The sequence below is a fragment of the Pterocles gutturalis genome, unplaced genomic scaffold (assembly GCF_000699245.1).
Source record: "Pterocles gutturalis isolate BGI_N339 unplaced genomic scaffold, ASM69924v1 scaffold7455, whole genome shotgun sequence".
NCBI lineage: Eukaryota > Metazoa > Chordata > Aves > Pterocliformes > Pteroclidae > Pterocles > Pterocles gutturalis.
In genome coordinates this window covers 51,379-66,542 of record NW_010138166.1, presented here as the reverse complement: position 1 = coordinate 66,542, position 15,164 = coordinate 51,379, and the positions used below count along the sequence as shown (strand labels likewise).

Sequence of the window (15,164 nt, the reverse complement as noted above, 5' to 3'; positions counted from 1 at the left end):
TTCCTGCAGCCCTTTTCCTCACCGATGACTCTGGCTCTCGCCTTTGCTATCAGCAGACGTGCACACAGGTAGAAACGCAGCATTGAGAGAACATGCAATGCAGTATGAAATTAATTGCAAAACTTTTGGCCAGATTATTTTTCCAAGTCAGACAATCAGTCTCAAAACTCAAATTAAACTGAAGGACACCAAGACCAAGTGGACAAAAAACCCCGAGATATTCTGCTGATGAGATATACTGCGATAGTATGCAATAAGCAAAGTTATAGACATTGCTGGAATAGGCAGAGACTTGACTGTGACCTTAAAAACACAGTTTACATCTTTAGTAGAATACGGTTACTAAAAATTGCTTTGTTACACTTATAAGCTTAAAAATTATTGCTAATTATACTTTTTACATTAGCAGGAATTCTAGACAAACACATGAAGCACTTTCTAACTTAAGACTGCTGCTGTTCTAATCACAATCAGTTTCAGCTTCTGTATGCTGGACACTCTAAACTGTCGTTGGATTTTGGTCTCCTATTGCTGCAAAGACCACTTCTCAAATTGACCAGATTCATGTGAGCGAATATTGAGATTCCTCCAAACCTATAAACAAACCAAAACATCAAGGAAAATAACTTAATCTCTTCTGTAAGCTCTGAAGCAAAGTTCTAAAAAGTAAAAATCAAATGTTTGGGAATACTTAGGATCCTTACAATAGCTTAATCCTACTAGGTACTGCACTTCTCCTATAAGAACATGAAGTACTCAGAATTTCTAATGATTTCAAGAAATTTGGGGGGCACACAACTGTGTAGACCTTGAGCATCTAGTATTCACATTATTGACACCCAGTTTCCATTGCTGAAGAGCTGAAAGAAATACCACAATATAAGAAATAAAGCATTAGGAATAAAACCAAATTAAATCCCCCTTAAAGAGGGACCTCCTGACTTCAAACTTGCTTTAGCCCATTCTTATTTAACCAGACCACAGACGTACCTGAGAGGTCATCGAGAGCAGGCTGTCCAGTTTTGACATAAAGAGCAGAATCCATGCTGACCCCTCCTGTGCTGGCCTCGGCTGTTACGTTCCCTTCATTGTCTGTCTGTGACCTGGAAGGCAAAACAAAATAGAGATGTGCATTCACTCTCCATCAAAAGTATTTCCAATATAATAACCAGACAATTGCACCTGCCATCAGACACTCTGTCCCTCTCTCCAGAAGAGACTAGCAGACTGATTTTACATAATTCATTAGTCCCAGGTTGATTTATGCCCTAGAAATGGAAACAAGCACTCAGCTGTGAAAAATAAAAAATTCATAGTCAAAGATAGGCTTCACAGCTCTTCAGACAGGGCCTTAAGACACTTGGATTTCCAGACAAATTTTAATTATCAATAACATCAGTTGTTGTGGCTAATTTAATCCTCTCTAATAAAGCCTGTATTGTATAAATACAAAGCAGGTAGTGCATGATGGCATGTTACTCTGCTGCTAGGTTCCCTTCAGTAACTAGCAATGTCACTCATTTGTATTTTAAAATAAATGACTGGGTAAAACCAACTTCAACCTCCAATTTATTGTCTGACATTGTGGTTGTCAGGTAATGAAAGGTGATGTCATAACAATCTATTGTCGTTTTTGAGTAATGTATCTTGACACATTCAACATTACTAGCTGCTCTGTGGTTCGCTCATGGAGCCACATCAACCAGCGGCTGGAAGCTCTCCTGTCCAAAGGGTGAGTGCTGTACAGAAGCGAAGACAGAACAGGGAATTACTATTGCAATATTCTTAATTTCAGTTGTCCCTATATGAAATGTAGAACAAGTTCTCATGTCTTTTACTCTAAAATAAAAAAATAAAATTCCTCCAATGCTGAAAAATAAAAACTATTTTTTCAGTTTCTCAGCATTTTCACCAGCTGCCAACAGGTAGTTTCATTACTGTTTTTTGTAAAAATTGAAATAAATGCCACCTAGAGTTTATCAGTACATTTGGATTATAGAAAATGTATGGATTGCATCTGCTTTTACACTTTTGATGATGATATCCATGTTCAAATGAAGAAGAACACGAAGTAGAGTCCTTTTTACTTTATCTTTTGATAAAACATTTTAGTGATAAACTTAACAACCCAAAGCATCATGAACCCATTTTTGAAGGTTATGAGGGATAAACAATAAAGCAACCAGTTTGCAACCACAATTTGCTACTAAATTATGGATTAAAATAGTAGGAACTGCACTGGCATTTTTCACTCAAAAAAAATCTCCAAAAACTACTAGTAGCAGATCCCATCTTCAGACAAAGCTACAACAATAACGCTGATGTACGTAGATGAATGAAGACCAAGGGAGATTCAGAACATGTACCATTAATACAAGTTCTAGTCAGATTAATTTTTCCTGACTGGTTCATTTTTCACGTGACCGCATCGCAGAAGGACAACTGGCATTTTATTCCATACACACAGGGAGAACACTCAAGGGGTCAGAAGACTTAAGGGTTGCTCTTCCCATTTTGCATTCCTACATAGGTCTTTGGCATCCCTCTCCTTCAGGTTAATTCCATTTACACTCACTTTTATTTAAAAAATGTGGCCAACCATTTCTTACACTACATCTGCCAAGAGATCAAAGGCAAAAATGTGCATAGTAGAACAGAAAAAATGATGGGGAAGGGTGACAAAGATGACCAAAGGGTATGAATGGCACCTCTACAAGTAAAAACTGAACAGCTAGGACACCTTAGCCTAGAAAAGACACGTCTTAAGGGAGAGAAGGATGGGACAGAGGTCTCTCAAACCATGAAGAGCATGAAGATGATGAAGACAGAACTGCTACAGTGTCAAAGGAAACTAGGAGATGGCTGTCAAAACCAAAAATCCCACCATCTGACTCAGGAATGTCTTGCGTCATGGTCAGACTGGGGAGCACATCCCTAGGAAGCTTTGTTATTGATTGCCCTCTTATTACTCTTCCTTATGCATCCTCTACTGTCATTGTCAAACAGAAGATGCTTGGACTGGATGCAGCTTAGTTATGACCCCATATGGCTGCTCTCAACGCTTGTCTAATTCAGGGTTAACGCACAGAACAGCAGACATTGTGCCTGGCCCTACCTGTACTGAGGGATTTTTATTTTTTTTTTATTTTTTAAGATTTCCCATTACTGCTTATGGTGAGGCAGCTCCACCACTATTAGCCACGCTGAAGGGAATGAGTGTACCTACATCATAAATTGGTGTTGCTACAATTTTCAAAGCTACGATGCATAAACCAAACCTCATCCACACGGTACAAGAAAAAGGCAAGAGCAGTACCTGGTCAAGAAGGTGTTAGCATTCACATCTTAACTGTTACAACAATTATTCGCCCTCCTGTCCATCGCAACTTCCTATAATTAGTCTGATGGCCTTCACCAACAATTTCTGCGTAAATGTATAAACTGCCTACTCTCTTAAAGCAAGGAACTTTTACATGACATGGGATTCAACTTGCTGCCTAAACCCCCCTGAGTGTCTAAAAGAACCTTCCTATCCAAGCATCCCACCCAAACCAGCCCACCGGAGAAGCTCACCGTACCTGTACATGAAGGGAGCGACCGTGGCGGTGTTTGGGTGGCTGTATTGCTGCTGGGGGTGAGGTAGCTGAACACTCACGGTATTGCTCCCTGTGGTGTGCGTCGTTGCGGCGGGTGCGTTGACAGTTTGGCTGCTGCTGCTGCTGTTGAGGCCTCCTACGCCTTTTCCTTCCGAGGAGGCGAGGCTGGACGAGGAGCTGGAGTGCCTGCCGTCCAGCTGAGACTTCTGGTGAGAGAGCCCCGAGCTGGCTTTCCCGCTGCGGCCTCTCTCGCCTTCCTTTGCAGGAACGGGGGCACTTGAGGATTTCCCTGTGCTGGTTTTCATTCCTGGTTTTGGTATTCCACTGTGCGAAGGGGCAGAGGCCTCCTTCTTGGCACTATTCAGCTTTCCTCCTTTAGGGATAAAGCTTGTGATCTTGGAGGACTTTTTTGGCATCTCGGTTGTTGCTAGAGCTGTCTGCTCTTCTTTTGGTTCCTCTCTCGCATCCAGCTTTTCAGTGACAGATGTTCTCTTTGCAATGTCTTTACTTTTATCCTTTTCTTTCTGTTTCTCTTTATCCTTCTCATTACCCTTTGGAGAACTTTTCTTATTAGTTAGTGCTCGGCTAAAAGTCCTTTGTGCAATTCCCTTGAGCGCGATTTTGGGACTGCTGGACATGGATCCTGGATTGTTCACATTCTGATTTGTGGCATCAATTTCTTCACTTTCCTCAAAGCTGAGAAGTGTCTCTAGCTTTTCACAACTGTTGTCGCGAGACCCCGGACACTCGAGCGTTGTCCCTCCTGCTTTGGAGCCTCCTTTGCTATTGAAGAGTTTTAATTTTTCCAGCATGGATTTTTGACCGTTGGGAGTTGTTTTGGCGATTTCCGATGGTGGCTTTGGAGGCTCCGACACAGGCTGCTTTACGGATAACATGGAAGACGTAGCTGTGTGCTTAGCGCTAAGGGACTTGCTGCGCCAAGGTTTAATAGCGGAGCTGGGCTGAGGGATGGCTGATGAGTTATTGCAACTGACGGTGCTGCTGCAGCTTTGAACTGAGGATGAGCCATTTTCATTCATTCCTGTGGGCTGGGAGGCTGTACTGTCTGCTGGCTCTGGAAGAAAAACAAAAAACAACCCAAAAAACGAACACATTAGTACCTGATATTATAGCTAGTCTGAGATTCTTTCTGTAATGAAACATTAGGAACTTTACACTAATAACATATCACGATAGACACATATCACTATTTTTGACATCAGTATCATTTAAAGAAAATAAAAGCTGTTCTTCTTTTCCTACCCAGCAGAACAGCAACAAGCTCCTACTATGTAATTTACATTTACTTGCTGTTTCAAGAAAGAGAAGAAAAAAAAATAATCTTCTCCAATTCAAACCAAAATGCGTTTTGCAATGTGTTCTCCCTTATTAAGTTCATAATACTTTTTCATTAGCAAAAACACAGAACTATTTTCTAACTGAGGCTTCCCCCTGCTTTTGGCAATATATTTGCTGTCCAAGTTCAATTCTTAGAAAAACCTCAAACATATTCAAAAATGCAGGAGTAAGGAAAAAATTTAAACTGAGGTCCTTTCAGTTATTGGGGGGGACGAGATCTTCATATGCAAAAGGTAGAAGAAAACTCCATGTACAAAAATAAAACCAATTGTGTCTTTATGCAATGAACCTAAATTAAGTATTGCCAGATATCTTAGTCCAGCTGTAAGAGAAACTAGTGGCAGTAACCATACAGCCCTTCCCCCTCCCCTCCCCAGAGAAAGCAAACTTTTTATTTATTTACTTCTTTTTAATGTTATTTGTCCTTATTAAGAAATTAGCTGAGAGCTTAAAGAGAGCATGAAAAAATCACACTCACCTACCGGTGGCCACTTCTCCTCTGAAGTTTCTCTTTGCAGAGTTTCCTTTCTGGAGACGTTACTCTCTCAATTATCACAAATATGTTTTCTGTTAAACTGCTCATGTTTCCAATTAACTTTTGTCATCTATGTCTGTTCGCCTGCCCAGCAGCCTGCTGGGGATTAACGGCTCTTACCTATATTCCCCTGCCCTCTGGCAATAAAGTAAACTGTGTAGAGAGCTGCATTTTTTTAATTCAAAAATCAACAGTGGTTGAGAGCGTGCGTTTTCGGCAGCAGGAGCAGCCCCGTGAATTCAGCCCTGTAAATCACGAGCCGCCGCAACCACACAGGGACTGTTTTACTTCACTTTCAGCTGCTCAGTGAAGATACGGCTCTGTTAACCTCCCTCCTCTGATCCAAACCAGATCTACTAAAGATTTAAAGCACATACATCTTCCTGACTTAGCAGAGAATCGGGTTTCTAAGAGCATTAGAGAATCCTTAATAATAAACTCAGTCATTTCACGTGGTTATGGACAAAGTGGGATAGCACGAATTAATGATACTTTTAAAAATATTACTGAAGTCAGAAGTTTCCAGGACTCTGTTGTTAAGCAATAACTATTCTATTGGCCGGTCTGGCTAGTCCTTTTTCTATGGCAAACTACCCACACGGAGCTGGAAGGAAGCAGGGGCTGGATTACAGACACAGCAAGGAATCGTCCTGCTTTTAAACTCGCGCCAGCCTGCTGACTGCCAGGGCATTACTCCTGTTTTACTCTAGCACGGAAGGAAAACCAAGCCACCAAATGTCCCAACAGCAATGCCACCTGGTTCTCTGGTTGCTCCGCTCAAGGCTGCTAAATTCAATCCGATGGGTTAAGGAGGACTGAAGAAGTGACAGTGTAGGAGCTGCGGTGACACCAGCGCAAGGGGAGGCAGTGACCCACCGTCTCAGCGCCCTGCCCATGGACAGGGGAGGGGAGAGAAGGTCACAGCTGCTTCCGGAGCTGCTGGAAACGTTATTCCTTCTGCTTTCAAAAGCTGTGCACCATTGCTTTTTCCTTCATGCCTTTCACCGTCCACCGCTGCTTTGTTATTATTTTTATTTCCTGAAGTCCTCCTACCCATCAAAAGCTACTTCCCATTGCAACACCGCCCCGTGCTCCTTCTGCACGCTCAGAACAAGCAAGCCTTTGTCTCAGCCTGCCTTCCACAGAAGACACCCAGAAATGTGAAGAAAGCTTCACAAAAATCCCAATTGTGCACCATTTACAATCTATTTGCATAGCTTCTTTTAAAAAAATAATAATTGCCCATCCGAATATTGGGATAGTTCTACAGAAACTGGAGACTCACGGTACTTTCAGCACCAAGTTCCTGATCCAAATGCATGCTGGCCTCATCGTGCGAAGCACATCTCGACACAAAGTGTGCCCACACCCATGAATCATCAGAGCTGCCTGCGATTCATGAACATGCCCAGGACAAACCCACAGCTGGGACCAGGGATGAACCTAATGCACCCATCAATACGGGCAGGGAACCCTTCCTCAGAAAAACTGAGTTGCAAGGACTAATGGGACTGGGACAATCTAAGGGTGACACATTGAAAATTGCCGGTAAGGGATGCAACTACAAAGCAGAAGAGCTGGCTGCACGCTCGGTTAGTGCCACACATGCAGCAGCACAAACCCAGCTCGGGGTGAAACCGTGTTTGGTCTCAGCACGAAGCCAACTGAACAGACTTGGAAAAGAAATCTGTGTTCTTCTCAAACAGGTTCTTAACAACAGTTTGAAAAAAAATACAGGCAACGTGTGTATTGGTATGAACAAAGCCATCCTGCGTCCGCCAGAACTCAGAGCCTGCGCAGAGTCCTCCAGCGAGCTGTGACCCAGGCTGAGGGACACGCCGGGGACAAGAGCTGCTCCAGGGCCAGGCTGTGGTCCATGACCTCGCTGTCACGGCTAACTCCATCTCAAACACGGAGCTAGCTGTCAACACTCTGCAGACCAGCTGTGCGAGCAGAAACTGGAGGCAACCAACATCAAAACAGGGCTCCTACCAGCTCTACAACATTTTCCTGGAAGTGAACAGAAGGTGTCGGTTCATTTGGGATGTCAGCATCACCCTAACAGCTCAGCTGAGTGCTCCACTCCACGGACTTTTGGGGAGAAGGCTTTGCCTGGATCAAGTGAAATGGCTTGTTTTCCAAATCCAAAAGCACTGCTCTGAATTTATTTGCCAACAAAATCCAGATCTTTTTAATTTCTCCTTTCTTTGAATGTTTTCAGTTTTTTTTTTTTTTTTTTTTTTTAATTCTGTTTGGTCACTGAACAAAATACACTTTTTCAGTTTGTTTGTTTTTAAACACAGCATTTGCTTTGTCCCCTACTCCCCCACATACACCCTCCTCTTTGGAACTTAATTGTGCGTCAGTTGCCAGTGGCGTAGGATGAGTACAATGTGACTCCATTTACAGAGTTGCTCCTCATTTATAGACTCATCAGAGAAATCAGAATTAGGACAATAATACTGTGACTGTAATATTTTAAAAAATGAATATACTGTAAGTTAATGAAATTTTCAGAGTTTCTACCTAAGTTTCCAGGAAGTGAATTAATGAATGTTGGATGCTACACATCTGAAATGAATGAAAAATATTTACAAACTCTTAAATATACATGTTAAGCAGCTATGCTTTGGGAAGGGAGAGAAGATATTTTCTTACACAAGTACAGTGGATGGATTTCAACTCATATTTGGGTCAAACACAGTGAAACCACAAATTCAAAGTGTTCAAGATTTTGTTACATTGCAGCATGCAAAGTTAATGCAAGAAATAAAAGGTTCACACTGAAACACACCCATGAAAAATGGCCTCGGCTTAAGAAAACTTCAGTCTTTTTAAGATTCTCTGTTTCTTTCTTGCAAACAAGTCTGCTGGCTCTTTTACTCCTCAGACCAATCTTGGTAAACGAAAGGGATTCTGCTGCCAGAATGCAGATTCAAATGCTAGGTTTCCTAATGAAGCAGTAACATCAATACACGGATAACACATCAGCATGCAAAGGGGAAAGTTTTATTCAGCATAGCATAGGCCCTTCTTTCATGAAAAGGAGAGCAGGTTTCATGCATTCGATTAATAAGCTTATTATTTCCCATGTGTTCCTTTGTGAGGGAGATATTTTCTTTCTTCAGCAACCTGCATTAACTAAAACTGACTATAAAAGAAATGTTTTCAAACCCAAGCTACAGTCTACAATAAATAATGATCGCTTTCCTCTTTTCAAAGTCAAATCTTGGCCTGAAATCTATTTTGTTTCTAGCGTTCCTGTTAAAAAAGATGTTGGTGGTCTAGTTCCAATGCCAATACGCACTGTAGCATGGGTAAATCTGATTTCAGCTGCTCCTGCAAAGCCTTAACTGCATCTGCAAACCCACCCATTTGCGATGGAAAAAAAGGGAGGCTGAAGGCTTATGATTTAATTCTTCCACTGAAGTCTTTGAGAGCTTACATTCTAATAAGGTCAGGAGAAAATATATGCGATTTCCCATCATTTGTCATGTTCACTCTAAGCAAGCGGACTTTGATTTGCTATAACTGAAAACTTTCAAAAACAATCATTATAAGCATGAAAGGCAACACAAAGACAAGGGATGTTCTCACAGTTACTTCTCCTTAGGAGGGTCAAGAACATAACAGCATTTTTATTCGTCTTAGAAAGAACAAGCTGTCATTTTTTATTTCACAGCTATGGGAAAAATAAGAAGTTCTCATGAAGAGAAATATCTTTTAGTCCAGCCCATAGATTAGATAACCGAGTTAAAAGCAAATCCATAACCAAATTCTAATTTAGGAAGTAAAAGCAGATCTGCTCTATGACATTATAGTGCCAGAACTGCAGAAGCCACTGTGACAGTTTCATCATTTACCATCTAGAGGAATAACTGGTGAGTCTTGACGCCTCCCGTCCACCGAACAGAAGACTCTCCTTCAAAGCACTACAAATAAGAGTCCTACAGAGAAAAGCTTTTTAGCTGAGCTATTCTCTTCCGCAGCAATGATTTATCACGCTCAGCTAACCCCTGAAGTATGGAAATGCCTGCGTTTCTGCCAAGAGCCAACTATAAAAATCACAATCTTTCCATAATCCAAACCACGAGCAGGTAGAGCAGAACATTGCCAACAAGAGCAGCTTGGCACACAGCCCTTCCTCACAACAAGCCCAACTCTTCCGGCCCCCAGGAGTTTCTATTTCAATTGTAATGCTGTTGACTGGAGAGAGCTACAGCTAGGTGGAAGGGACCGGCACAGCCTCCACCCGCAAGACGACTGAAGCTTTGCATTGTCTCTTCTACCCTGGACCACAACAAATGCTGTTGACTGGAGAGAGCTACAGCTAGGTGGAAGGGACCGGCACAGCCTCCACCCGCAAGACGAGAGCATTGTCTCTTCTACCCTGAACCACAACAAAACCCAACAAAAACTCTTTCCTAAAGCAGAGATTCCCAGATAGGGAAATTCTGCATCACCTGAGAAAAGCTCAGATAGGAAGTATTTTGCTTCCCTGAGGAAGGGAACTTCACCAAGCTGAGAAGAATTGGTTCCTTCATCTTCTGTCTACTGGCTTTCCCTTTAGCAGTGATTTAATTTATTGTAACACTGGACTAAAATTACCTTTACTCCTTGATATTTTTCTTTCCTTCCATTGTATCTACTTCTTCATTCCCAGCGTTGTAAACTCTGTAGCTTCAATAACAGTTCCGAATAGTGACAGAAATGAGTTGTGCCTCTGAAAACCCGTACAAAAGCCTGTGGATATGTCAGTAACCCAACTTCCACATTTCTGTAAAGTCGCCTTTGTTCACCAGAGCTCCAGTATATAACAACAGTTCTGCTGTTAACTGGTTTACGTCGCCAAGACTCAGTGTTTTTGCTGAGGTGAAGGGAACTAAAACTGGAGCACAGTCGATCCTTTTCTCATTGTCTTGACATAACCGACTAAGACACTTGAATTCCTTGTTGTTTTTGTTTAGTTACTGTAAAATTCAAAATGCTGTCCACATGACTGCCTAAGAAAGATGTCGGAGGGACCTCTATCGACCACATACCGGTTAGATGATCATAAAAATAATGAAACCAAGCTTACTGTGCCATTCAAAACAAGTCGTGCTCTCCATTTAATAATAGACAAATACCATTCTTGTTCATTACTCTCCATTTTCTTCTCATTATTTGTTCAAATCAAATCCCCCAAGATTTCTCACAACAGAGTTATTCAAAACCATTAATGAATTCCAGGCAGGGAGCTGTTACGGAGTCTTTAATTAGATTTCATCCATAGCTGGAGTGGACAATATGGACCCTTAGCAGCCTCGATCCGACCCATCTCTCCTACAGGTAGGGTATATGAAACAGGCCATATACACATCAGTGGTCCGAGAATTGCCTTTAGGGAAAGTTGTCCATCAGCCTGTTTTGACTATCAAGTAGCGGCTCCAATCAGGGCTTGGAATGACCATGGAGGTAGATATAGAAGCAGATTTTTAACAGAGAAGGGAGAGGCAATAGGAAAAAAACCCAACAACAATCTAAGAATACTCCCACTGATCAATCAATATGCGAAACTACACTTTAACTCAGAAACATCTTACTCTGCTCAGTGAGAAGTCATACAGCTGCCCAGCTCTACACAGTAAAGTGGCAAATACCAAAGCACTCTCAACCATTCTACGTTTAAAAAGAGAAGTTGAACCAAACCATACAGAAATACCAACACTGTACCATCATCGATATTTACACCTATATATGAACATTCATGAGCATGTGGAAATCTACTATTATTATATAAAAACAGCTGACAGACACATACTACTATTCATACTGGGGTCTTCTTCATTTCCTCTCTCTGGTCAATAAAACTACTCTACAACCTGTAGCAGACCTTCCAAACCAGGCCAACCTGCAGGTAGCAATGTACTATTCATGACAGTAATGGTGGGTTGGGCCATGGCTTTATGCTCATCTGCCACTTGGGAGGTGGTGGCAGTTCTCTGGCACCAGTCATGGATTCTTTAGGTATATTTGGTTATGGATGAGGAACAGAAAAATGGCTCAGTGGAGAAGCCATAAATGGAAGGGATCAGAGAGGCTGGATGATGCTCTTACCCAGGGAGAGGAGGCTCCTACAGGTGTGGTAGAAACGTGCTGGCACTTACAAAAGTCCGGGATGTAGCACCACTGCTGTTTGCTTTCCTATGATTTAATAGTGAACGTTTGTTTCCATGGCTGTTCTTCTGGCACAATTCACCCAGCAATAAATTTACAAGAAACTGCAAATATTTATTTTAAAAGAAAACATCTAGGAACTGTAAAGGCCTTGAAATGCTGGGCCAGCTCTTCAGCTGGTATAAATTAACGTGGTTCCACTGTCTCCACTGCAGCCATGCAGATGTACGCTGGGCAAGAAGCTGCTTCTCAAGGTTACCTTTTACTTCAAAGCTCAGGATTTTTATTCCTCAGGAACTACACAGTTAAGAACATGTCACTGGCTATTTTTTTAGTGGTTTTTTTTCCCAAAAAACTTAATTTAAATACATTTTTGGCTTGTTTCATGTATTCCTAAAGCTTGTACAAACTATGGCAAAGTTCTGTGGTCTTGTAAAGCTCCACTTCAGCTGCGATTAAGCCTTCAGCCAGCCTTTGTTCAGGCAAAAGAGGATATTTTTTAATGTCAAATCCAGCTAGTTGAACAGCTGTAAAATTAAGCACAAATATGATTTACTGCACACTCATATCTTGTCTTATAAACATGCCATACTGCTTGTTATATTCTAACAGTCTTCAAGATGTTTTATGGGCACACACCCAACAAACATGTCGATAAAGATGAGCCAACCTTTCAAAAAAATATATTTGATCAGAAAAGTGAAAGGATGGAAGCAATACCCCAGGATATATTTATATAACTCAGTTGCCTGAGGATGAGTATTCTGTTTGACACTAATGACTCTCATGAGGGCCACCTTATGACACAAGCCAGTAACCTTATATTTGGGGAATTGAGAGACATTAATGCATTTGGTAAATTGGAGAAATAGACTGAATCAGTAAGATTACATTCACTGAAGCTGACTGAAAAGTTCTGTGCTTAGAAAGGAGAAATTGAATGCCCACATCTAAAATGCCAAACAGCCAGCTATGCAGCAGTACTGCAGGAAAGAAATGGGAGTTACAGTAGACTGCAACTGCACACCTCTATAATGTGACACTAAGGAAAACCTATCATTCAGGAAGGCATTATGAGTATCATACACAAGACAGAGAACGTAATTATTCTGTCCCACTCAGCACTAGAGTAAGGCATCAGGTGTAGCGCTGTGTCCAGCCCCAGCACCCCTCTAAAAGAGACTGACAGACTGGAAAGAGGCCAGAAGAGATCAGCACAATATACAAGAGATTTATCACAAAGAACCTACGAGAAGAAGGTTGAGAGAGTAGAGATTGTTTAGTCTAGAAGAGAGAAGACTGAGGGGAGACATTGTAAGCCTTCAAATACATGAAGACTGTTATAAACAGGATAGAGACGAAGGAAGAGCAACAATGTGCTTAATTTTTAGCCAAGCAGAATCCTGGTTTTATACATTTTTCTAACAGCTAGCTTTAAGACCAAATGGACAGTGGAAGGGATACACTTAATGGCAATCACCAATGTCCCTGTCATGAGACATTTCAGAACAGACCAGCAAACACCTCTCACGTACAGGTACAGTTGGTTTTTCTTCAGAACTGGAGCACAGACTCCCTTGGTTATTTACAGAAGCAATTCTACAAATACATACTGTACACTGCAAAGTCATCGTTTTAAACACCGTTTTTAAATGGAGTTAAAACCAGAAGGCATATCTACACTGCAAAGTTATAGCTCAAATGTGGGAGCACAGATGAGCACAGAGGCAGCATCCTAAACACTAAGCAGAATATGCTGTTTGCTTCATACCTGACCGAGACGAAACACTTGAACATTTTTAAAGGGTAGAATGCCTGAAATGTGTTAAAAGTATCATATTCTCACTTTGTTAAGTGAATCACATTTATTTCTCAGGGAAAATCACAAAGTGTGGGTAAATTGGTTTCAAACTGTATGAACTCATGTTTCTTTAAAAAAACCCCAACCTTTTTCACTTGCGGTCCTTTTCATCTTAGTGACTTTTGCATCATCTTATCAAGTCAACATTTCAAAAAGTAAAAATTAGATTCATTGAATTTTCTAAAGACAGAGAAACCTAAAAAGAAAACTAAAACCGAGATGGATATAGAACAGGACTAAAAGTCACTGCTCCAAAAAGTCAAACAAAGCAAATTTTTTCTAAATGTACATGGACACAATTTTCAGTCATGAAGAAAGTTATAACTGCCAAACAAATTTTAAAAAAATTAACTTACTGCTAATTGTTGCCTGAACCAACTGTTTCATTCTATAAAATCACTTCCCAGCTTTCTGACATCCATACACTGCTCATCAATAGGGAGAGGAACCTTTCCATGTCAGGAACTCCGCTTATTTTTGCTAGTCTCTGAACTGCTAAATCTTTCTGCTGCTCCCGGTTTCAAAAGCCTTCCTCACTCCAGCTCTCCCTCACCCTCTCTCAGCAGCCACGCAGAGCTGGGCTCAGCACTAGTCCATTGGCACGGTTAAAAGCAATTTCAGTGATGATCTGTCAGTTTGTACTAAAACTCGAACTCAAAAACTGGAGCTATTCACCAAGATGTCAATAAAAGAACTTTTCTCAATGTTTAAAACCCATGAGGTTGCCAGGACAGCCTGTGCAGTAAGCCACCTGCAAGATCAAATCTAGAGGTCCTGCTTTTATTTTAACTCTTCTTATTCAACCAAAAAATCCTACCCAATAACTCCTCCTTCCCGATTACTGAAAATGGACAAAACCACGCAGTATGACTGCTACTTTATGCCCAAAGAGACTGATTCACCAACGGTGGAGCGTTAGTATTTTCTCCTACAGCTGAATGAAAATTTTATAAAGTGGTTATGTGCTGTAGATACAAATCAAGCTGGTATGAATTGGGAACTTTTTTTTTCCCCCCCAAGAGGACAATAGTCATTTGAAATGAGTTCACAGTAGCCCAGGTTGGTTATTAACGTGCCCTGCACTGAAACGTTCACATCGGAGCTGACAACTTGACCATCACCAGATACAAACAGCTAATGGTTTTGTTTATTTTAAATATAGCACTTGTTATCACGATCATCTCAGCCATTAAATAGAAAAAAGGAATGGTTTTTGCTTTGGCCAGGAAAAGGGGAAGACGAGGCGGCACTGCGCAGGCTGGCCATGTATTCAGCTTCCGCTCGGAGGAGGCTGATGTTCCGCCGGCCCAGTAACCACCTGCCAGCCCTGAGTCAACCTGGCTCAACGCCACGGGAACTGAATGTGACGCCTCAGCAACCCTGCCATAGCTGTCACGATAACGCTCCTGGTCCCAGCAGTCAGAAAAAGCCTTCGCTTTCACATTCAGGCTTCTACATAGAATGCTACCATAAATCGCTAAAAAAAAAAAAAAAAGTTAACTCACTAACACGAATTTCTATCATGCTTTACAAGTCTCAGAGCTCTTTTATCACCACTTAAAAAAAAAAATTTTATACTATAGTTTGGCACAAAGGCAAAAGCCTGGGTTTTATCTCTGTTTATTATTAATTTATTTGGAGTGGAAAAACTGCA

The 15,164-nt window shown here is 41.3% G+C and overlaps 1 protein-coding gene across 1 annotated transcript in view; it reads right to left on the bottom strand.

Annotated features, from left to right (window-relative positions):
• LOC104468662 (neuron navigator 2-like) overlaps positions 1–15,164 on the bottom strand; it is a gene marked incomplete at both ends in the record, with an annotated part of 107,574 nt that overhangs the window by 60,189 nt on the left and 32,221 nt on the right. Inside the window, 2 exon segments of the mRNA XM_010082880.1 lie at positions 991–1,103; positions 3,579–4,671. Coding sequence (XP_010081182.1) covers positions 991–1,103; positions 3,579–4,671 — 1,206 coding nt within the window.